The 25262-nt window shown below is 37.7% G+C and overlaps 1 protein-coding gene across 1 annotated transcript; it reads left to right on the forward strand.

Moving 5' to 3' along the window:
- Positions 1-1715: 1715 nt before the first annotated feature.
- LOC133781935 (probable CoA ligase CCL11) lies at positions 1716-3927 on the forward strand. The gene has a single exon (XM_062221043.1). It carries the CDS (start codon positions 2076-2078, stop codon positions 3765-3767), a length of 1692 nt encoding a protein of 563 aa, XP_062077027.1. The 5' UTR covers positions 1716-2075; the 3' UTR covers positions 3768-3927.
- Positions 3928-25262: the final 21335 nt, after the last annotated feature.

Consider the following 25262-nt stretch of genomic DNA (forward strand, 5'->3'; position numbering starts at 1 on the left):
TTAAATTGTTATGAGGGATTTTATTAGAAAAGAGGTGAGAGGTCGGAAAAAAAAGAAGGTTGTACCAATAGAAATAAAAGTACCGGTATTTTTTTTTTTTCAAATAGTTTTTACTTGTAAGGTTCATTTTTTTGGAAGTAAAAATAGGCTTAAGATTTTTATGAATTTAATATTAATTATTATATTTTGTTAATTTTAAAAATAATTTAAAATAAATTAAATTTAGTTTTAATTTAGAGGTTTCCTAAAACATATTTTAATTTGAATTATATTATAAATAGTTAATTCAATTAAAAATATCTGACCTAATAATGTGGGTCTATGTTGGCACTTATGAGTAACTATTATAGGTGAAACACTACATTCATAACGAAAAATATTAGGTATGTTTTGCCAAGTGTACAGTATTAGACAATGTCGGTGACTTGTATAGATATTATCATTTTTTTAACGAAGATATTATCAATTTTAATATATAAATAATTTTATTAAATTTATGTATTTATGATATGATTTTTTTTGCAGCAATGATGATATGTTTTAATGTATGCTTAACCAGAGAAACTAATAACAATTATCTATAATTTCCTGTAATAAGACGGTTTACTTAGGATGGCTTTACTATTGCACACCTAAAAATCGACATGTTATACCTTTTTAAAAAGTTGGCTAAAGCCTAACTTATAAAATACCATGCAAGTTAGAAAGGGCCACTTGTATTTCTTCTACGTCCATTATTAATCCATGCCGATGGGAAAATCAACGTCTAATAAGTGGTTGACATTTGGTACTTTTACTCAAATAAATAGTAGTGTCCAACAATCTTTAATATAACATATTAATAATATTGGGTGCAAATTAAAATAATTTTTAATTTATTTTTATTTTTAATTATACTAATCAAAATTAGAGTAGTATTGGGCACATGATTATATCATTTTGTTAGATTGAGTGCTCTATTCAATTCTTTAAAATACCTTATCAAAACACATATTTTTCTATTTTACCTCTAAGTTTTACATTATACCATATATCAGCTTCTCTATATATTTCTTTACATCATTTAAATATTATATTCTTAAACATATTTTATTACTTAAAGTAAAATAAAATAATTGAAAAAGAAAAATAAAATAAATATATACTAAATAGAGAGAGAAAAGTTATAAAAAAATATATTAAAATATTATATAAAGGATATGTAAATGTTATGTAAATGTAGATATGGATTAATTGGAGTTTGTGCATAGCTATTATAAATATATGTATAAAAGAGCTGATGGAAGATGTTTTAGGAGTTTTAGCTAAATATTATAAAAAAAGTGTAGTATAAAATATATCACAAAAATATACATTTTTATAATTTATCTCAAAAATTTTACATTATACCATACATTTGCTTCTTTACATTATTTATATATTATATTTTTAAAAATATTTTATTTATTTTACGAAATAAAATAATTAAACATAATATTATCACACTCATATATATACAAAAGTTTATAAAAAAAATAATAAAATATTTATAGCTTGATGAATAGTATTTTACTATATATAAAAAAATACTATTCATTTAGGTAAAAAAATATAATTTTACATCATCTAATGAAAGAATACTTAACTAATTTTTCTTTATATTATAAAAAGTAACACATTTTAGCTCATCCAATATAAGTGCTCTTGAATTACATACTCCGTACAGAAAGCTAGCTACAGCTGCATAAAACAACTGACAAGAATTCATTGGTCACGTGCCACCAATTAATTTGAGTGGCTGAACTCAACCTTTATAGCTACATTAGCTTTTATGGTAGTTAACATATTTTTAACTAGCATTAATACTGTAGCACATCTAGATTCAAAAAAGAAAAGAAAAACAAAAATGTACTGAAACAAAATTAATTGCTGTATATTTTTTCATTCATTTTTTACTTGGACATCAACCTAATATATGTGACTCTCCTCTTCCCTATCTCTTCGTCTCTTCCAAATTCAGGACTATTGAATGTCCTGGAGCCCTCAATAGTACGAACAAAACTCAAAACACTGATCTATTCGTATTAATAGTAATAATGGAGGAACTGAAGCCAAGGTTTGCAAATTCATGTCCTTTGACCCCACTGGGATTCCTGGAAAGAGCTGCAACTGTCTACGGTGACTGCATTTCGGTTGTTTACGACGACCTCTCCTACACATGGTCGCAAACCCACACCCGTTGTCTCCGTGTGGCCTCCTGTATCGAATCATGGCTCGGCGTCAAGAAGGGTCAAGTCGTTTCAGTCGTCGCACCAAATGTCCCGGCAATGTACGAGCTCAACTTCGCCGTCCCCATGGCTGGAGTTGTCCTCAACAATATCAATACACGACTTAACGCCGTTACTATCTCCGTTATGCTTCGTCACAGCGAGTCCAAACTCGTCTTTGTCGACCAATTATCCGTTCGTCTCGTCCTCGACGCTGTGTCTTTGTTCCCGAAGAACACCCCAACTCCACTTCTGGTTCTCATTGCTGATAATATTACGGGCGAGAATTTGACGGTTGAGGATCGTGAACACTTCGTTTGCTGTTATGAGGACTTAGTGGAGAAAGGAGACGATAAAACCTTCAAATGGGTTCGACCCATCAGCGAGTGGGATCCGATAGTGTTGAATTACACCTCCGGAACGACGTCGTCTCCCAAAGGTGTCGTTCATAGCCACAGAAGCGTTTTCGTCGTTACTCTTGACTCGCTCATCGACTGGGGAGTCCCCAAACAGCCCGTTTACCTCTGGACTCTCCCCATGTTTCACGCCAACGGGTGGGGCTACACATGGGGCATAGCAGCCGTTGGTGGAACCAACATATGCCTCCGGAGATTCGACGGTGAGATCATCTTCAACCTTATTCGACGGCACAGAGTGACTCACATGTGTGCAGCGCCAATCGTGCTCAACATGTTGTCAAACTCTCCCAATGCCGAGCCTCTTCCAAACCCGGTTCACGTCATGACCGGCGGAGCACCACCGCCCGCGGCAGTACTTCTCCGGACAGAGTCCTTAGGCTTCGTCATCAGCCACGGCTACGGGATGACAGAGATGTTGGGAGTGGTCGTGTCATGCGCGTGGAAGCGGGAATGGAATAGGCTACCCGCAACGGAGCAAGCACGGTTAAAGTCTCGTCAAGGGGTGAGGACGGCGGCGATGATGGAAGTCGATGTTGTTGATCCAAACTCAGGGGTTAGCGTCAAGAGAGATGGTTTAACAATGGGAGAAATAGTCCTGAAAGGGAGTAGCATCATGTTAGGGTATCTAAAAAACTCAGCCGCCACCGCAAAATGCATAAGAGCCGACGGTTGGTTCTACACAGGTGATATGGCTGTAATGCATCCCGATGGGTATTTGGAGATTAAGGATCGATCCAAGGACGTTATCATAAGCGGCGGAGAGAATGTGAGCAGCGTGGAGGTGGAGTCGGCCCTTTACAGCCACCCCGCGGTGGATGAGGCCGCGGTGGTGGCCTGTCCCGACGAGTATTGGGGTGAGACGCCGTTTGCGTTTGTGACATTGAAGAAAGGGATGAGAGTGAGGCCGACGGAGAAGGAGATATTGGAGTACTGTAGAGAAAAGTTGGCTCATTTTATGGTACCTAAAGTGGTGGTGTTTAGGGATAAGCTTCCCAAGACTTCCACTGGAAAGATTCAAAAGTTTACGTTGAAAGAGATTGTTAAGACGATGGGATATTCTTCTTCTTCTTCTTCTTATGGGGTTGGTCGGGCTCGGATGTAATGTCGCTTTTCCATTTTTGGGACTTTGGTCGTATACTAGCCAGCTACACAATAAATATGTACTGTTTTGACGTTTGTAATTAAGTTTTTTTATCATGTAGTATTTTTGTTGCAAAATAATAATTTTTTGTTTGAAACTATGTTTTTTTTTTTTTGAAGAAAAGGTGCACAGCCAACCACGTCTTTATTAACCAAAAAAAAAAAAAACTCAATTGGAACCGCAGTTAGAAGAGCAGCAGTTGCATTATAAAAAAAAGTGTTCACATTTGGTGGTATTCAACACCACATGAGGTGACATCTATAATTGGTTAGTGATACTCATAATACTTATTAAATTCAAATAAGTAGGACCCGATATTGAATTGTACTAAAAGCGGTATGCCACCTCCTTGTGGTGTTGGACACTAGTGGTGTCCCTTAGCAATTCTCATATATAATGTATGTTGTTTGACTTAAAAGATATTTTTGGGTGGTTGACAAGGATATAATGTTGAAATATTAACACAACATGAGCATCGTAAATGCACAAAACAGACTCTACACATCAATAGATGCTTACAATCAATCCAAAATACATTCTATTTAGGGCATTAATTAGACAATAATGAGAACATACCTCCCATATTGTTCATCCCATCTTGAGTCATTTCCACACTATGAAATCTTCTTCCAAAATCACACAAAATACACAAGATCAAGTGCAATGGTTTGTAGAAGACCAATGGAGAACAACCCATCTTTCAACCAATACTAATACCACTACACACTACACTATCTACCTTATGTTCTTCATATAAACCATTTAATATTATAAGGGATATCATTGGGCTTTTGGGCCTAACGGGCCTAGTGAACATAGTAGTGGTGAACTAAAGCATAATGAATCAGTTTATAGTTGTTGGGGTGCCACCATATGCCTATAATGTAATTAACAAGTATTAACCATCCCATTATGGTTACTGACTGTATTAGACACTACAATTAATAGTTGTGGTTATGGAATAACGTTTGATATTATATTAGTCCACATAAAAAATATATCATTCTCCCACTTGGAAAATATAATCAAACCACCATAATGTTGTGCATCTCATAAAGCAGTCAAATAAATCATACATAACATCATATCAATAGGATACATATATTATATATGACTTGGCCTTGAAAACATTCAAATACAATAACAACTATTAATTATCAAAACAAAACATTACATGAGGTACAACAAATTGAGACTATGCGCATTCATCTCCTTTTGTACATGTCACTTCGATAAACAATAATATACATATATGTATATATATGTAACAATAATAATGAGAAGTGACTGCAAACATCATTATGCATGTTCAAAATAATATCTATAAGCAATTCATACAAAATGCTAGCATGTTCATTACATAAATAACAAAACTCCCACTGAGCTCAACAAGCTAGGCTTTTGACAATCCCATTCGGGCAACGTGCTCTAAAAACACCCATATAGGTAAGCCTTTCGTTAGTGGGTCCGCTAACATGCTAGTGGTAGGCGTGTAATCAATAGGAATGAGGGACTCGACGACTTTCTCTTTGACAAAATAATAGTTTATATCAATATGTAATGAGCGAGAAGTACTCCTAGTATTTTTAGAGAAAGCTATTACTGCGGAATTATCACAATACAATTTCAGCGGCCTCGAAGTAAAGTCTACAACACTCAACGATGAAATAATATTCCACAACCATATTGCTTGACAAGTAGCATCATAACACGTCATATATTCTACCTCTATCGTAGAGGAAGCTGTGAGTGTCTACTTGACACTTTTCCATGAATCAGCTCCTCCAGCCATCATATAAATATAGCCTGAAGTGGACTTTTTATCATCCACGCATCATATATAATCAATGTCACTGAACCCAACTATATCAAGAGTGTAAGCACACCGACAAGTTAACATATGATTCTTAGTACCCTGAATATACCTCATGACTTTCTTAGCCGCTTTCCAATGGCTAAGTCCAGAATCACTCAAGTATCTACCCAACACGCTGACAACAAAAGTAATGTTAGGGCATGTGCATACTTGAGCATACATCAAGGTACCAACTAGTGACACATAAGGAACGACTTTCATTTCATCTATCTCTTTATCATTTTATGGACATTGAGCCTTTGAGAATTTGTCACCCTTAACTATTGGTGCCTTCCCAAGAGAACAAGCATGCATATTGAATCTTTTCAAGATCCGATCAATGTAAGTCTTCTGAGATAAACAAAGAATACCATCAGCCTTATCCTGAAGAATTTGAATCCCAAGCACATAGGAGGTCTCACCAAGATCTTTCATATCAAAGTGACTAAAGAACAATTGTTTTGTTTCAGACAATAGGCCAGAATTATTAGATGCAAGAAGAATGTCGTCAACATACAATACTAGAAAAATAAAGCTGTTACCACTGACCATCATGTATATACATAGATTTACTGCATTCTCCTTGAAGCCATTTGCAGTGACAATCATACCAAACTTGAGATACCACTGCCTTTATGCTTGTCTAAGCCCATAGAAAGACTTCTTGATCTTGCAAACCATGTGTTCTTTGCAAGACATCTCAAAACCAACAGGTTGAGTCATGTAAACATCTTCAAACAGATCTCCATTCAAGAAGGCGGTCCTTACCTCCATTTAGTTGAGTTCTAGATCGAAAAGAGCCATTATAGCCATAATGATTCACAACGAATCTTTGGTAGAGACAGGTGAAAATATTTCTTTAAAATCAATGCATTTTCTCTGGCTATAAGCTTTAGCCACAAGCCTAGCGTTATTCCTTTGCACTTGGCCATTCGAGTCACGTTTGATCTTATATACAACAATTTGCATCCAATGGTCTGCAACCTTCGGGTAGTTCAACCAACTCCCAAACTTCATTTTGTGACATAGAACTCATCTCATATTTCATTGCATCCTTCCACAGCACAGATTGAGGACTATGTTAGGAGTGTGTCCTAAAAGCATGTAAAGACATTTGTTTTTTCTATGAATAAATAAATACAATGGTTTATTATTATTGTCATATTTAGATTGTTAAATTATTGTTTGAATAATTTTGTAAATATCAAAAAAATTCCATATTCATTATTGAGGATGTGATCTTGTATTAGTATGAGAGAATTAAGATCACAAGAATGAATAAAAATAGTCAACAACGACAAATTAAAGTTATGGAATTCTGTAATTGGAGTTGTAAGTACGGTTTACTGAGTTTCATAATGATACAAATAATTTAGATTCAGATTATTGATGTGGTAAGACATCTCGGTAAAGGTGCTTTATATAATATGATTATATATGACATGGACCGATATGAATTAAAGTCTTTATCCAAAATCCATTTAACAATAAAGACTTGTAATTCATATCATAACAGATGATCATTTATAGATCAACCTAAATCCTGAGTGTTCATGAACTCCTGTTCATGTTTATTAAATCTTTTGATTCATTTGTTAAGGTCTCTTCAAAGAATGAGGCTAATGACTTTTGTTTTGGAGATTTAATATCATGGATGGCTGGGAACATGTATCAACAATACAGAATCTAATCTTTCCTAACAGATCGTATATTAGTTCCCTTAAGGGTTAATTCTTGAACTGAATAATTTTGAGCTCAAATCTATAATTAGATTATAGATTAATTACTCACTAGTGAATTAATGGTACTTAAGGAATAAGAAGTAAATTAGAAAGATTAAATGGTAATTCTCCCATTCTAATTTATGAACTAATTAATTAGAGGGTTGAACTATTGGAAGATGGTTATATCAATGGACGACTTAAGAAAAAGATTTCTGTAAAAATATATCTATAACATAAAGAGTGCAATTATGAATTTATAGTGGAGTAATATCAGAATTAATAAATTAACTATTATAATTAAAGAGTTTAATTATTTAGTTTCAATTTATTGGAGCTTAATGTTATAGGTCCATGGTCCCCGAAATGGCTCAAACAATCACTGTCAAAGGCAAATACAAAAAAATGGGCAAAAATGACTTATGTGATAAGTAAAATATTTTTCTATGTATCAAACATAATTATTGTTTAATTATGAGTAATTAATTAATTATTTGATTTATCAAAAATATAATTAATTTTGAATTAATTTATTTTTGGGATTTTTGGTATTTAAATAATAATAAAAATTGGGAAAAATCACATGCCTGCACAGGCATGTGGTACACGTGTGGCACAGAGCACAGGCACTGTGCTACACGCATAAGAGATGGACTGAGTCTCTTGATTCCACAATTTTAGTTATTTAAATATTAAATAAATAATGAGATATTTTAATATGATTAAAATATTATTATTTAAACAAAAATCTGATAACTGATCAGTTATTTTGAATTTGTTTAAAATAACAAATATTTTAATATATTGGATATTATTAAATATTGGATATCATTTTTTCATAGAACGTAATTTTTCAGGGATAGAAAAATATCTAGGAATCTCTCTCAGAGAAAGAGAACAGTGAAATAATCAAAAGACATTGTTCTTCAAAAAACCTAGGTCCAAAACTTTATCAGATCTCATGTGTTGAGAACATCTGATAAATAGTTTATTGCCTATTATTTGTATAGCGAGCCCACACTCGTTCTTTGTGTGACTGAGAACATTTTGGAAGATCTTGGTGTGAGATCTCAAGGATTCAGCCATACGAAAAGATAGCAGCTAGGAAGGACCTGAGGTAATTTTTCTATTCTTGTCCTTGATTCAATATATATATGCATGTGACGAAGTAGATCTAGAAATCTTATGGGATTAATCTAACAATATGATTGTTGTTCCGCTCCGCATAATCTCTGATTTGATCAATAAAAACCAATAGACTATTCATGGCTTCTTGATAAATGACTGGCTCAGAAGTGGCTCCCACATCAAACTCACGTTCATGTAAATAGATAAGGTAGTCATCAGGAATAGCAGACCTGTGGGCTCTCTGTGATCTTCTCACCATAACTTCATCATCCCTAAAATCAAGATTTTCACCTTGTTCTTGATTCTAAGGTTCATCATGAGATTCTACTAGAATTTGTTCAATCGCAGGGTCATCAATAGGAACAGAGTCGAGAGGTACAGGGATTGAAATGCGTTGGGATTGAAATGCGTTCTTCCTTGAAAACAATATCTTTTGACCCTTGGCTTGAACCAAATTCATCTTCAAAATAGACAACTCTATCTGATTCTATAAATCTAGTGGTGTGAGATGGACAATAAAATCTAGAACCCCTTGATCCAATGGTGTAGCCTACAAAGTTGCCACTAATAGTTTTCAGATCAAGATTCTTAGATTATGGATTGTAGGGCCTTACTTCTACTTTGCAACCCCAAACATGAAAATGATGCAAGCTTGGTTTCTTACTTGACCATAGCTCATAAGGCGTCTTTGGGGACAGACTTGATGGGTACTTGATTCAAGATATAAGCTAGAGTCTTTAATGCCTCACCCCATAAAAACTCTGGCGAACTAGAATCAATAAACATACATCACACCATGTCAAGAAGAGTGCGATTTCTCCTTTCAATAATTCCATTCTGGTGGGGTGTTCCTGGCATTGTATATCTCGCATCAATGCCACATTCATGTAAGTACCTAGGGAAAGGCCTGGGGTTCCTTCCATTTTCATCATAACGCCCATAATACTATCAACCTCTATCGGGATTAACTACATTGATCTTCTTCCCCTTTCGAAGCTCAACATTCATCTTAAAAATCTTAAAGGCATCCAAAGATTCAGATTTTTCTTGAATGAGCTCTACATGGCCATACCGGGAAAATTCATTAATAAAGGTGATGAATTAGTTATAACCACCCATGGCAGGTGGAATAAATGGTCTGCATATATCAGTGTGAATCAACTCCAACAATTTTGTGCTCCTGTCTGTTTTACTCTTTCTAACCTTGTCAGTTAACTTTCCTTTAATGCAATCAACACAGGTAGTGAAATTTGAAAAATCCAGATCTTGAAGTACCCCATCTTTGAGCAACCTTTCCATTCTGTCTCTAGAAATATGGCCTAAACGTTTGTGCCACAACATAGAAGATTTCACATCTAATCTTCCATGCTTAGAACCAACAATAGTATTAAGAAAAGAAGTAGAAGAAACAAGAGTAACATCATGCAAAATAACTTTATATAAATTTCCACATAAATTTCCATTTCCAACCAAAAGAGAGTTACGATAAAAATTAAGTTTTCCAGTTCCAAAATGAAGACTATAACCTAGTCTTTCCAAAATAGATACAGAAAATCAAATTCCTCCAAATAGAGAGTATGTAAGCAACATCTTGTAACTCCAAAAATCGTCCTGTATTCAACTGTAATCTAGCTGTTCCCAAAAATTCAACTTGGACTTTTGTATCGTCTCTCATGTACACATGCTGCTCCAGACTACTTTATATTCTTCGACTTGTCACTGCCTACATGGAATTCGTAGCATGAATTGTGGCTCTAGTATCTAACCACCAAGAATTTGAGGGCACATCAATAATATTAGATTCTAAACAATCTATTGATGGCGAGAACTCATCAACGATATAGGATCGGAAAGCTCAAAGTGTGTTGAAAAAACTGTGTAGAAGGAAGATGGAAAGAACTTGAAGGAGAAAGATGCAGAACTACAATGGAGGAAAAATCGTATATTCCTTAATTGTATGAGCATACAAAGAATTTTCCAACCCCTTGGTTTGAGGGGTCGAAGCCTATTTATAGATGGGCTCTAATGGCCTCTGATACAAAGTGGTCCCAAGGGACAAGATTGTACGTAGGTACATTGCAGGGTAGTGGTGCAAGATGTATTGGTGCAGACAGTCATGGTGTTGGCCCTGGTACATGGTTAGAGGTATGGAGAACTGGTCACCACTTCTCATACTAATTCATGTCACCACTACTTGTTGGATACGGATATCAGAATCACGGATTTGCCACCTCTATAGCTGTATATTTCGTACTTGTACGCGTGCCACGTACCTGATGGCCCTTCTTTCATTTTTATGATATAAATTTCTTCCAAGCTTCCTTATATTTTTCTAAGTGTTGGAGAACATAGTGGGCTCTTCATTAACATAAAATGGATTTCCTTTATAAGGTTTCCATGTTGAGGCATTTTCGTGAAATAGGCCTCGGGTAGTGAGGCCCTGCTACATATCGGTCTTGCGGCATAGGGTTTGGAGAACCAGACCTTGCATAGTGAGGCCCTCCCTTGTGTTTGATGTGCATCTCGAAATTTAGGTACCCACTTCTGGCGTCAAGGCGTATCACCTTTTGGGCATACAACGCCTCTCATAGTGAGGTGCCTTTCTTCACACGGGCCTCGCGTCAAGGCGTATGAGACCTTAAACCTTGTGCCGAGGAGTCTTGATCTTGAGGCACCCAAGAGTGCTAGAAACCTAGTGAGTTGGGCCTCGCTATGCGAGGCCCTTGCCTACCGAGGGGCGTGTCAAGGAGTCTTGATCTTGAGGCACCCAAGATTGCTAGAAATTTAGTGAGTTGGGCCTCGCTATGGAGGCCCTTGCCTACCAAGGAGTGTGTCAAGGAGTCTTGATCTTGAAGCACCCAAGAGTGCTAGAAATCTAGTGAGTTGGGCCTCGCTATGCGAGGCACTTGCCTATTGAGGGCGTTTTGAGTGGCCATGGGGGAGTATGTACGCACACCTAGGGCGAGTTGGGCCTCGCATAGCGAGGTCCTTGCCTCTTCAATTCCCACGCCCATATGCGCCTTCATCAATGGATGCTCCAAGGGAAATTATTCCATATTCACACTTTCCCCCGAGTCTATAAGTATACTTTAAATGTTCTTGCAGAATTCTTCCTATGTTCCTTGTGTGATATGAATGGCATTTATGCTTCGTTTTCCTTGAAGGGGAATGGAAGGCTCACCTTTTGAATGATATCTTGTGGTGAATGAGGAAACATAAAATGGACCTTGGTGGTGTGTTTCGTTGTAGTTCATACAGAAATACAAAAACCAACTAACTTTGGTGGTGATCCAAGTGTGTCCTTAAGATGGAATGAGGGCTAATCATCTCTAAGCGCGGATCCCAAGGTTGTCAAGACTCTTGATCTCCACCATTCATCTAGATTTGATCTAATGGCTAGGAAGTCTTGACTTTCCTTATAAATACCCCAAGACTTGGATTCATCTCTTTACACCAAAACTTGCTTAGCCTTGTGGTATCTCCTTTAAGCTATTTCTAAGAGCTCCAAGGTTCTATCCCTTATAGAGGCATCTTCGATGTAATTTTTTCCCTTTTTCACTAGATCCATCTCCCTTTTTTATTTATTTATTTATTTTACTTATTTCTTCTCATACCATGTTTGTGTCGTAGGGGTACAAGGTGTTCTCTTGTTGCTAAAGGTCCGCTCTTGTTTGTTGCTCGGTCCTTCTTCACACGCCTAAAAGCATGTCCTCGCACATTTGTGGATTCACATATACGCACCCAGGTATACCTTCCTCCCCCAGTGATACACATGTCTCTTTTATCTTTTATACGACGGTAAGGCCATAGGTTGGTATGCACCTGTTCCTTAAGGGTTTGTTAATCTCATGGCTCATTAGGCGCATATACATGGGTCCTTTTCTTACACCCTTTACACTGATGTTGTAGATATAGGGTTGTCTTCATGCACACATGTCAATGAGTCTTAGCTTGCCTATGACGTTTGGGAGGTTTTTTAAAGGCCCGCCTAGTGTTGAATTTATTGAGTTGTCATCCTCCAACTCTGAGGCCGACGTTTGCAAACCCTCTCCAAATGGGGGTGTGTGAATGCTCTACCTACAGAGGTTATCCTACCTCAGGCAGAAGGCATGGAGCCTTGAGAATGAACTCGAATCTGTCACTAGTGGTGGGGGTATATGTTTCCCCCCGTGGCATGAAACATATGTCTCCCGAATATAATCAACCCTTCAAGATTGTATAACTGAAATCGCATGTCTAGAGGAAAACCTGCCACCTGAACCTCCATCTTCCTACAGTGATAAAGCCCCAGGCTATGGGGGTCTTGCCCGTGGGGGTGCTGATCGTGATCCATTTGAATCTGAGTTCATTTCCATGGTTTTTCCCACATTTCCTCATTTGTCCCCAGTTGTACGTCATAGGGTCAAATAGTATGCGGGTAGACGTAGGACATGTAGAGGGCCTTCTAGGGGGTTGATGAAGTCACTCACTCACAAATCGCCTGTTGTCTCTGTCCAGGTACCAAACATGCCGAGGGGGATCCTTGACGATTATGATGACACGGGCATCGTGTCTACTCTTACCCGGGTTAAGCTTTCCAACATGATGAAGGCCCATCAACTGTCCCCAAACATAAACTTCATCATTTCATCTCGCAATGACCGTGCATCTGAGCTGCCTAAGGGGCTTGTAGCTTTCAGCGAATCAGTAATCAAGTTTGGAGGTGTCTTGCTGCTTCACCCCTTTTTCTTTAAGGGACTCAACTATTTTAAACTGGCACCTCTCTAATTGTCTTCCAACTCTTGGGTTGTGCTTAGTTGTTTGTACATATTATATAAGCAAGTGCACTCTTGGGGGCCTTCCATGAGTGAGGTCCATCATCTGTACACTCTTAGGGAGAATCCAACAGTCCCTGACTTCTATCAGCTCCAGAAAGTCGTGGCTCTTACAGGGTCACTACAACAAATTTGACATTTAATGACTCTCTATAATGACTTACACCAATGGTGTAAGTCATTAAAAGTATTCAGTGATATTTAAAGTCTAGAGGTGTAAGTCATTAAAAGTTTTTGTTGACTAACTAGGTAAGTCATCAAAAGTGGTGGGAGACATTATACTTAAAAATATGATATAATTTTTTATTTTTTTTTAAATATCAGAAATTGGGCCGAATTTAAATAAGGGAAGACTTTTAACGTCTCCCCTGGGAAGACGTGCCTAGCCTCTAACGTCTCCCCTGGGAAGACGTACCACATCGGACGTCTCCCAAGGGGAGACGTTAGAGGCTAGGCATGTCTTCCCAGGGGAGACGTTAAAGGCCTCCCCTACTATATTACTTAGCCCTTTTTCTTCTTCTTCCCCGAGAGCATACGCACGAAATAGAGAGGCGGAGATGAGGCGTTTTCAGGCGATTTTTCGGGTTCTCTTTGACGATTTTGGCCAATTTTAGGCCATAAAATTCCATCTGAGTTATGATTTTATCATTTATAAGTGTTGTATAATAGTTAAGATAATTTTTATGCTTATTTTATCTATATATTAAGGGATTGATATTGAGATTTTATGGTTTATGATAGTTGCGGTTTTGGGTATTTTTGGCTCATTAAAGTGGATTTAAAGCACATTTGAGGTATGATTTCAAGATTAAACAATGTATTGTAGTTATAATGGTTGAAAAAATTGTTTTTGTGCTTATTTTTTATAGTTTTTGCGGGTTTTATTAGAAATATTAGTTTAAAGTATGAAAAATATTTTTTATGAATATTTGAGATATTACATTGTTTAATTTTAACATGTTACCACATTATTTACTATTTATAAATTTTTATTTACTATTTATTTCGAAAATTATATATTTTTTAATTAATTTTTAATGTTTGTTAAGTATATATATGTAAATATATTTTTCTAAAATATATTTAATAACTTTGTCTAAAATAAAAAAAATTTAATTTTACATACTAAATAATAATTCAAGTTAATATGTTTATAAATTTTTTTAATTTATATTATTATTTAATTAGAAAATTATATATATATTTATAATCTTTATTAACATTTAAGTAGGTTATTTATATATAGTTATATGTCTTTTATTGATTTACTAATCTTTTATTATTTAATTAATAACATAGTGCGCGCATTGCAAAAGTGAAGTAAATTTGCTAGCAAGGACTATTAATTGCAAGAGGTAATTACATTATCTTATTTCTTGTTTTAGTATTATCAAACTTTTGTTAGAAGAGTTTGAATATCTTAAATATTCATCCATAGTGAAGTAGGTTCTGAGATTAAAATTGTGTGTTGCGGTGATAACAGAAGGTTGAGAATTGTGTGTTTTAGTGAAGTAGGTTATGGAAAATATGTTTATGTGTTGCGGAGCTATAAGGAAGAAACTTATTGTGTGTTGTTTGATTTGTTTGGCTTATTATTCATAGATGGTTAGATCACTATTATAGGGGAAATGCTGCTCAATTTTGTCTAGAATTATGTATTCTATTATTATATTTGTATTGTGTTGTGCTTATTTGATTAGATTGACAGATGTTTAGGTTATTATATTTATATAGTTTTTTTGTTTAATTTTTCATATACATAGGAAAAGATATGGATAGACCTAGACGTTACTTGAAGAAAGAGGTATGTATATATATAAATTTATAAAAAGTTTACGGTTTATTTATTATTAAAGTAGATTTAATCAAATAATATATTGTACTTCATATTTTTTATAGCTGAACACTCCGCCATATACACCAGCACAGATTAATGAAATGCGACAACAGCGGGCGAACGATATGGTGCCGATAGTTCAAAGTCATCATCCCAAAAAATAGGTTTTTATTGTTTATTTTTTCTATCTTACTATATGTCTAACTAGCTACTGTAATATTTGTTAATTTTGTATGTTTAATAACAAATATTACAATTTTGTATATTTAGCTAGCAAAAACATATTAGATACACATTTCGGTTTTATTAATGAAAATTCAAAATTTAAATTTGCATATAATTTAGATTTTTTAATTAATATATTTAATTCTATTTCAAAAAAAAAAATTAATTCTATTACTTAATATATTGAAAATAATTATTTAATTTAAAAAAAAAAATACAAAAACCAATGATGACTGGTTATATGAGTCATTGAATGTCTACAAAGTCTCCCCATGGGAGACGTCATAGGTACCTACAACGTCTCCCATGGGGAGACTTTGTAGACATCCAAAGTCTCCCCATGGGAGACGTCATAGGGTCACTTTAGATGGCTCATGCAACGTCTCCCCTAGGGGGAGACATTAAATGTCTACAATGTCTCCCCCATATAGCCATTAAATGCCTATTTTGTTGTAGTGGGTTCCCCCTCGTGGAGGGTTCTATTTATAATGGGGGCTCGGAGATGAGCAACTTTTTCTTCACCATCAGTGTATCCACTCAACATACGCGTTTCAACACATCAAGTAAGCTTTTTTCTACCTTGAGTGCATATATAAGAATTTTTTTCTTTACGCCTCTCTTAAGGTTTGTCTAGCCATAGTTATTTATTTTTCTTGACCATAGGCCTTGAAGGGGTTGTCGGCTCTACCTTGAGTCCGGCAGCCCGCAATCGGGTGGCGAAGATCCTGGCTATGTCGGCCTCGCACAAACAGGCTTGTAGCCTTTTTACGAAGGGCAATCTCTATTCATACAAGTTGTTTTCTCCAAATCAAGTTGTTTCCCTGCTCTCCATCTTATCTAAATCAACCATCCCAAGGGTAATAGGTGATGATGAAGATAATGACGTTGATGAAGATGATGAAGAGTATCACAACTCTGAGGGTGACTAGATGGATACGGAAGATGAGGTCGAGGTGGAGTCCGAGAACTATTCATGCTTAAGGTCCTTGGCTGGCGGGGCTGGGGATGTTGCCGAAGACGGACATAATGATGGCGTTACTTCTCGGGTCCCACCGCTAGTGATTGGTGGCGATTTTCTTTTCAACACCCATGCTCCCGCCCCTCCTATCCCGAAGAGCAATTTCATCCTACCTTCTTTTAACGATGCATTTCCACCCTTGGGGGCGCATTTGGGGCAGGCGTCTTCGGGTGTCTCACTTCCTAAAGAGGTGACTTCGCGCCCCTCTACCCCTCGTGCCTCTGTGGATGGATCAAGACCTTTCCAATCCCCTTCATTGTCTAAGCATGCATCGACAAGTATACATGTCTCCCCCCGCCGAGCTCATACTTCTGCTTCCCGAGGGTCATCCTTTAGCGAGCCAGTACGGAGTGGCCATGAGCTATTACATGGGAAATATTTCCGAAGGCGAGTGGGGGTCTATGTATGATATTCCAGATGTCAAGTTGGGTGAGGCTTATATGCGAGCCTCTGTGCAGGTACTTGTCAAAACACTTAATGTATGTTTTTTGGTTTTGATATCGACTGACCATTGATGTTTTGTTTTGTTTCTTTGTCTTTACTTAGGCTTCCATCTAGGGTAACCAATTTTTCACCTCAAGCTCCTCATCCAGACAATGGTTACAGTTCGAGCTTGATGGGGCGATGAAGAATCTCTCCATGGCTGAGGCAGAGAAAGATAGTTTGTGTTGGGAAAACTTATACATGATCTTATTTATTTTCATGTAAATCATATATTAAGCAAATTAATGTAAGATAACCTAGAACATGTTTATAAAATTGAATTCAAATAGAAATAATGATAAGAATACTTACATTATACGCAACAGAATGAAAGAGTATTTCCTTCAGTTTCTCTAACCCTTGTATCCTTTATGTCGCAGAGTATTACCAAGAAACTGAACCGTTCTTCAATTTTATTCACAGTCTTCCAAAGTATCCTTAGAATCACCTAGACTAGGGTGAGAAATTCTCAACACACGAGATAGATACAGAGAGAAGAAGAGAAAAGAACAATGAGACTTAGAAAATGACTTATGTTTATAGAGAGAATCTAAAAACTGTAAGAAAACCAATTATTAAACTTATGTCTGTCATCTATTTTAAACTCTCACTTAGCACCCCTTTTATAGACTCAATTAGGCCATTTAATTTAATTAAAAAATCAATAAAATAATAGCTAATTAACAGCCCTAGGTTGAAATTATCATGGACTTTAGGCCCGTGAAATTTCCCTTTTGATTATAAGCCCATTGAACTTAAAATCAAGGCATGTATTATTTTCTATTGATTTAATTAATTAAATAATTATTTAAATCCTTTATCAAATTAATTATTTATAATTTGAACCCTTATTTAAAATTATTTATTAAATTAGATACCAATTTATCTTAATTAATAAACTTGACCTAATTTCTCCTTTCTTTTCAAAATTACATAACTCTGTAAAACTATCCAAAATTGACCTGGTCAACTTTGATAATTCTAATTGATAATTAAATCAATTAATTGAGACTATCTAGATGATTTTATCCAAGGTACAGTGGGGACCATGGGCCTATGAAATCAAGCTCCAACAAGTTATCATAAATCTAACAGATAAATTTACTAACTTATTAATTCCTCGTGACTCCACTAAAGACTTGGAATTGCACTCTTGAATTCATAGAATGCTCTATAACAAATATAGATACGCTATTAATTATTCATTGTTACAACCATAATTGTCACTCAATCCTCTATAGATGGTCTACAATGAGATAGGACTAAAATATTGTTTTACCCCTCATTGTATTTTATCATTAAAACACTTAGTTCCTTGTAAATGATATTTTAGTAAACTAATTTAATTACTGAAATGAGATCTCTATCATTTAGCACCTTGAACCAAATTAAAAGGAAACCATCGTTTCACTTCTTCATTAGAAGTTATAGATATTCATATCTATGATTAACACTCCCACTCAATTATACTACCGAGTTCCCAAGATGTAAGTATGGGCTAGTCCGTAGGGTAAGCTAGTAACGAACAAGTCAAAGAACTCAAATAATACAATAAGTTAGAATACTAACCATTTAGAATTGAGATTGAATTGACCTATGGTCAACTATATGATATGACTAGAATAGATAATAACAATATGTTTACTTATCTTATATTCTGTCAATATCGGTCATGTCCGATGTAACAGTCTCAGAGCATATTTGAGGCTACACACTCCTTGAGCTTTCGAGGTCGTCATTTACAGAAAAACGGTCTGACTGAAGGATCATATGACAACCGTACTTATTTTGAGCTTACACCTAAAGAGCCTAGATTTCGGGATCGTAATTCCTCAACCCCAAAATCTTGGTGTAATATTTTGCCCCCTCATAAGTATCAGTTCGAATCTTATGAGAAGGAAACTTTTGAACTGCCCTCCTTGGAAACTGTACCATTAAATGTACTCAAGAGTGGACACGCGTCAGCCAGGGATTGCTTAATCAGAGTACTTGAGTGCTTTTGTACCATACCCACATCTATTCACCTGCCAACTTTATGCTGCCATCACTACATTTGTACCCAACCGTGAGATCAGATACGAAATCAGGCCAATGGCCCAGATTAGCCCGACCTTTGGCCTCCTTTTGGGATTTACATATATATAGCCTCTCATCTCCTCTCCTTCTTCACTTTCATTTTCGATCTTTCAGAGAGAAAAAGAAAAAACCAGAACCCAAATATTGTCTTGTCCTTGCATGTTCTCCAAACCGAGAAATCAAAAATCTCTTGGCGTCTACGACTCCATGAAAGCTTTCTTGCAACCACTCCTTCGATCGTCAATTTCTCTATATCCACCGGCCACCATGTGTAAGTCTCTGTTCTTGATTCCATATGGTTATACGTATTTTTCCTTCGTGTATTTTTGTGTTTCTGTTGCACCATAGGCATATTTACTAGTTTTGCACTAGAATGTTTTGAGCCGATACTGCGTAGATTTTGGGTTCTTCTGATATCATGGGTTTCAAACCTAGATTTTGTGTAGAGGATGCAAATATGGTTTTTTATTTTGTTGTTATTTTGTAGACTACGGGTAACGTATCGTGTAAACCAAGAAATGGGGTACTAAATTAGGGTTTTAAATTGCACGTTTCCCAAAATTATCACCTTTTTGAGTAACCGTCAACTTTTTCCCTAAAAATCCAGGATTCTTTTTAAAATAAATCCACTTTCCCCCATTCGTGTCAAATACACGCTCGAAGTCTGACCTTTTCAATAGCTCGAGTTTCTCCTAAATTCGACCCCGTTCTTTTGAGATTTCAATCGAGCTTATTCCGTGGTTTCGAGCATTCGAGCTCGAACTATATTGAATTTTATCCTTTATTTCTTGTATGCCTGGCCCTCATCCTTTTCTTTCTTGCTAGATGTCATAGAATTTTGAAAAACGGTGGAGGTCAGGGCTCGCAATTCCCTATTCTCCGACAACTCCAAGCCCTGAATCACCCGTCACTTGAAATCAGCGGCTGATTTGCGAGCACAAAGTGAGGTGTGAGCAAGAAGATATTCGAGCTCACTTCCGACGTCAAATCGAGGAGGTTGAAGAGAGGAAAAGGTAAAAACTTTGGGTCGCGATCTATCCAGACCCGGACCCCGAGCTTAGATCGGTCCCTCTCGACCCCAAGCTCAAAGTTACGGTTGTCTTCAAGCCAGGTGATCTCATATTGTCACTGATGGAGACATCAAATCACCCGTCCACCTTGCAACCAGCTACCATTCTTACCTCGAGGGAGGAATTTTTCGAGGTCGAGCATTATTGGAGCTCGGTTTCTTCGTTAAGACAAATCACCAACATCCTGGCTCGCCACAGCCTAGGATTTTCAGGCTCGCTGAGGTGTCGAGCTCCTACCTCCAATGAACGAAGCTGCTACGCCCAGGGAGATGGCCGTCCTGACAATAAATTGAAGCTCGCGGCCTGGATTCGCGAGCATATGAAGGCGGGGGCTTTATTTCCCTTGAAGTCCTTTTTTAAGGACTTTCTGGATTTTTTTGGGCTCACGTCCTTCCAACTCCAGACCAATTCATACAGGGTCTTGTCAGTCCTAAGGTCGCTATACCACGAACTGAAGTGGGAAGGACCTTCGCCAAAGGAGATCCTGTATCTCTTTTGCTTGAAAAGTAACCCCTCCCGAGCTCGGGGAGGGGATGACTTCTATTACCTGTCGAGATATCCCAAGGAGAAGAAGATCTTCGAGGACATGCCCAACCATCCTCTCAACTTCAAGCTGGCATTCTTTTGGATAGACGGCCTAGCTCCCTCAAAGTTTTATTCATTCAGGCGAAATCATAAGTATACGACCCCCTTTCCTTTCATGCTCGACTTTCACTTAAGCTTGAACTAATTATAATGTATTCGACTCTTCAGCCAATTATCACCGTCCTACCCCTACGAACGCAATGAAGGAGCACAAGGAGGCTCTGCTTCAGCTGCCATACGGTAGGCGCTCCCTGTCTTATCTTCTTCATGAAGATAAGCTTTGAGCCTGCGGTCTTCTGGAGCAGGACCAGTCAACGGAAGATATCGCCTACCGGAAGTATACCATGTGGGAGCATGTGCCACTTCCCACTAACAAGCTTCCTCTGAAGCAAAGCTTGAAAGCACGATCCCCAGCTCGCTGTCACAGGAGTCCGTGCTCAGGGAATGACGCCAACGACAAGGCCTCAGCTCGAGTAACAGAGGTAAGGTCATTCTCAGCTCAACCTTGTTGTCTCCATCCCTTCTTAAACATAGACCCGACACCTTGATCCTATTCCCAGATTCTAGGGATAACTTTCATGTATGGTCTTGGGTAGATGATAGGGTCCATAGGTTTGATAGCTGGCTGGGGAAATACCAAACATTGTATAGTCTAAATGAAGTTTGGGATGGGATAGTCATCCAATACGGAACAAACGACTATAGGGACCTTTCGAGGTTAACTTCCACGTATAGGGAAGGGACTCCCCCAACCTCCTCTGAAGATAGGGGGTTTACCTGGTCGCCGCGCACGAGCTCGGGGGAGAGTTCCAGTTAGTTTTCTTGTCACTTGTCTTTGTTTCCTTTAACTGCCTGTTTCACGCTTTCCTTAGCATTTTAAGCTTGTTTTCTAATGAGATTTGATTATACAGGCACTATGGACTCCGACCTTGAGACCATGCTTAATAGCCACTCGGGGGCCAAGCAAAGCAAGTGCCCAAGACCATCACAAAAAAATGGTTGACCTGCCAAAGTCCCTAAAAGGACCGAGGTGACTCCTCCTCCTCCGGCCCTTCCAGTTCCGAGCACGGTCAAGACCTTTAACCCCCAGGTCGAGGTTCCTATGGAAGCTACTCCCTCCCTGCCTCTAGCTGTCCAGACCCTTCAATCAACCGTCCTAGCTCCGAAGAAGCTGGTTCCCACTCGAGAGCGCCTGCTGTCGATTTTGACTCATTCCGATGAGTATGTCATCGACAGCGCTGCAGGGACTCATGGATCCACTTTAGGCTCGGATGTCCTGTCTCGAGTGTGCCAAAAGCAATCTTGGGGCTCCTCAATTGCAATTCTTGGTCAACGCTCAGGATGCCAATGTCCTTTATGATAAGAGTACCGAGCTCATCTCCTCGGTAATTTTTCTTACTTCGTTATTTATTGGAGTTTTACCCGGAACATGTTCTAACTTGATTTTTTTTTTTGTGTTAGGCTCTTGCTGTAGTTGCTCAGCTAAATTACAAGCTGAACAACGAGGTTCATGCGAGCATGTCCTATGCTCAGGAGTCAAAGGATCTCTAGCATAAGCTCGCTGACGAGTTTAAACCTGCAAAGTCGAAGTTGGAGGCTGAGCTCAAAGAGAAAAACTTCAAGGTTGAGGAGCTTGAGCAGTTGAATGCCGAGCTCAAAGAGAAGAGCTCCAGAGCTAAGGAGCTTGAGAAACTGAACGCCAAGCCCGAGGAGGAGAAAAAGGCCACCTTCGAGATAATGGAGGGTGAAAAGGCTCGCCTCTTAGAAGATTTCAAGCAGAGGAAGGATCGAGCAGTTGACATGGCCATGTACAGGATTTGGGCCAAAAATGTCGATCTTGATACGAGCTTCTTGGGAACCCTTGAGGAAGAGCTTCTGGCTAAGTGGCAAGCTCGGCTGAAGGTGGAGGAAACTGAGGAAGAAGTTGAGAAGGCTAAGGAGGGGTTGAATGCCGCCAAGGGGGATGCTCCTGCTTCCTAGAGCTCGATCATGGGCTGTGTCCCATTTTTAAAAAAATTTGTAATAGTTTAGGGCCTTTATTTTTTATTTTTTATGCCCTTGGGTGAAAACAATTTACAGCTCATAAAAGAGCTATTTTTGTTTATTGAAGTTTACACTTGGTATTTATTTTAATATTTTTGCCTTACATTTCTCAGATCAAAATATTTTAAGCAATTTATATTAAACTTTTACCTTTTATGTTTTTTTATTCATACAACCATCTGTTGGATTTCAGCTCGAGTTTCGATGCATTCATGCATAGTTTGCTCGATGTATCCACATCAAATCTCGTTTTGTGTCAAGGTCGAATCTTACTTTTTCCACGCGCTCGAAAGTACTTAAGTGATATGTAAGCTAAGTAGTTTAGTTGTATCTTGCTTTTTATAGTCACTTTTCCTATTTCTCAGATAGTTCCTTGAGGTTATGAGGTCAAAACTTTTGTTGCAAAATACTCCAGCCTCGGTATCGACTTAGTTTGAAGTAGGTTTATCTTTTTCCCACTTGTGTCAATCAGTTTTAGCTGGTTTGTTCCAAAACTATTTAGGTCATGTTTGATTCGTAGTCCATACACTTATAAATTTTTGATCTAGTTATATCCAGATCACACTAGTACGCGTATCTAGTTGTATCCAGACACTTTATTTTTAAGAATCTGGTTACGATCAAATTATCTTAGCTCGCACATCTGGTTATATCCAGACACTTTATTTTTAATAATCTAGTTACGTCCAAATTATCTTAGCTCGCGCATCTGGTTATATCCAGACATTTATTTCTAGCTTACACTTTTAACTTCTATGTCGGGTTAATGGTCCAGACACTTTTCTTTTGTGTTGTTTATTTTTTCAAACTTATGGTATGTATGCCACTGATGCCCCCTTAATATCCTATGAGTGTGACCATAGGTTATTAAATGAAGAGAGTTTGCCAAAAAATACAACATATAGAAACAAGAATGACTTTTGATCAAAATGGAACACTTTATTAACAAAATTTTTTGTAAAAACAAACATGCTTGGTTACAATGAGACATCACTCCTACACTATTGTAAAAAGGGGTATGCCCTGTTGAAATGCGAGCTGTAGTTTGATATGCCCACAAAACTTGGGGTAACTCTTCGAGCCATTTTCCCTCAGCTTCTTCTAATTTTTTTTTCATAGAACTCTTGGGAGTCTTATTTACTGCTTCGACTTGGCAATTTTTTGAGGATGGGCAAAAGAAGAGAAGCTTTTTATTATTCCATTTTTTTCACAAAAATGGGTGAATAATTCACTGTCGAATTAAGTACCGATACCTGATATTATTTTCCTTGGCATTCCATATCGGCAGATGATGTTTTTTACCACAAAGTCCAGGACTTTTTTCGAGGTAATCATTGCCAGAGGTTCGTCCTCGGTCCATTTTGTAAAATAATTGACCGCGACCACTGCATACTTTACTCCACCTTTTCTGGTTGGCAATGAACCTATGAGATCGATTCCCCACACTGCAAATGGCCATGGGGAGGTCATCATGGTTAGCTCGGATGGAGGAGCTCGCAAAATTGTAGCGAAACACTGTCATTTATCACATTTCTTTACATACTCGAATGCATCTGCTTTGATAGTAGGCCAGAAGTATCCTTGTCTTATAATTTTCTTTGATAGGCTATGCCCCCCAGTGTTGTCTCCACAAAATCCTTCATTTTTTCTAGGATTTTCTTTAGCTCGTGTGGAGTCACACATCGGAATAATGGCATAGAATATCCTCTCCGATATAACCTTCCTTCCACAATAGTGTATCTTGGAATATGATACATTAGTTTCTCAGCCTTGTTCCGTTATGCTAGGAGGATGACGATTTTGAGGTAATAAACTATTGGGGTCATGCAGGTCGGTTCGGAGTCAATCATGCATATTTTTCGGGCTCGCTGATACTGGGAGTCGACAGGTGCTCTATTGGTACTACATTTAACGTATTGACTTCATTGGACGTGGTGAATCTGGCTAAGGCGTCCGCATTTGAGTTTTGATCTCGGGGAATCTGCTCTATGGTATAGAACTCGAAATGTTCGAGCGCCACTTTAGCTTTTTCTAAATATGCGGCCATCCTTGTGCCACGAAGCCTGATATTCCCATAGGATTTGGTTGACCACCAACTGCGAGTCACTGTAACAATGTATTGCTTTGGCCTTAAGCTCCTTGGCTATTCGGAGTCCTGCCAATAGAGCTTCGTACTCAGCCTCATTGTTAGATGCTTCGAAGCTAAACCTTAAGGCAGAGTGAAATCATTTTCCAGTTGGAGTGATCAATATGATTCCTGCCCTTGATCCATTTTCGTTGGAAGATCCATCGACATAAAGTTTCCATAGCTCAAGGGCTGGGGTTATAACTTCATCTTCAGACATTCCTGTACACTCCACGATGAAGTCTGCCAGGGCCTGCCCCTTTATGGTCGTTCTCGGATGATAAGTGATCTCGAACTGTCCGAGCTTAACAACCCATTTTAACAATCTTCCTGAGGCCTGTGGTTTGGATAAGACTTACCGTAGTAGTTGGTCAGTTAGCACATGGATGGGGTGTGCTTGGAAGTAAGGTCGGAGCTTTCGAGATGAATGGATCAGGCTAAGAGCCAGCTTTTCCATTAACGGGTATCTTGATCCT

Source organism: Humulus lupulus, chromosome 6 (assembly GCF_963169125.1).
Source record: "Humulus lupulus chromosome 6, drHumLupu1.1, whole genome shotgun sequence".
NCBI lineage: Eukaryota > Viridiplantae > Streptophyta > Magnoliopsida > Rosales > Cannabaceae > Humulus > Humulus lupulus.

Excerpts from the sequence above, each read along its gene's own strand:
- LOC133781935 (XM_062221043.1), top strand. The coding sequence starts at position 2,076 with ATGGAGGAACTGAAGCCAAGGTTTGCAAATTCATGTCCTTTGACCCCA.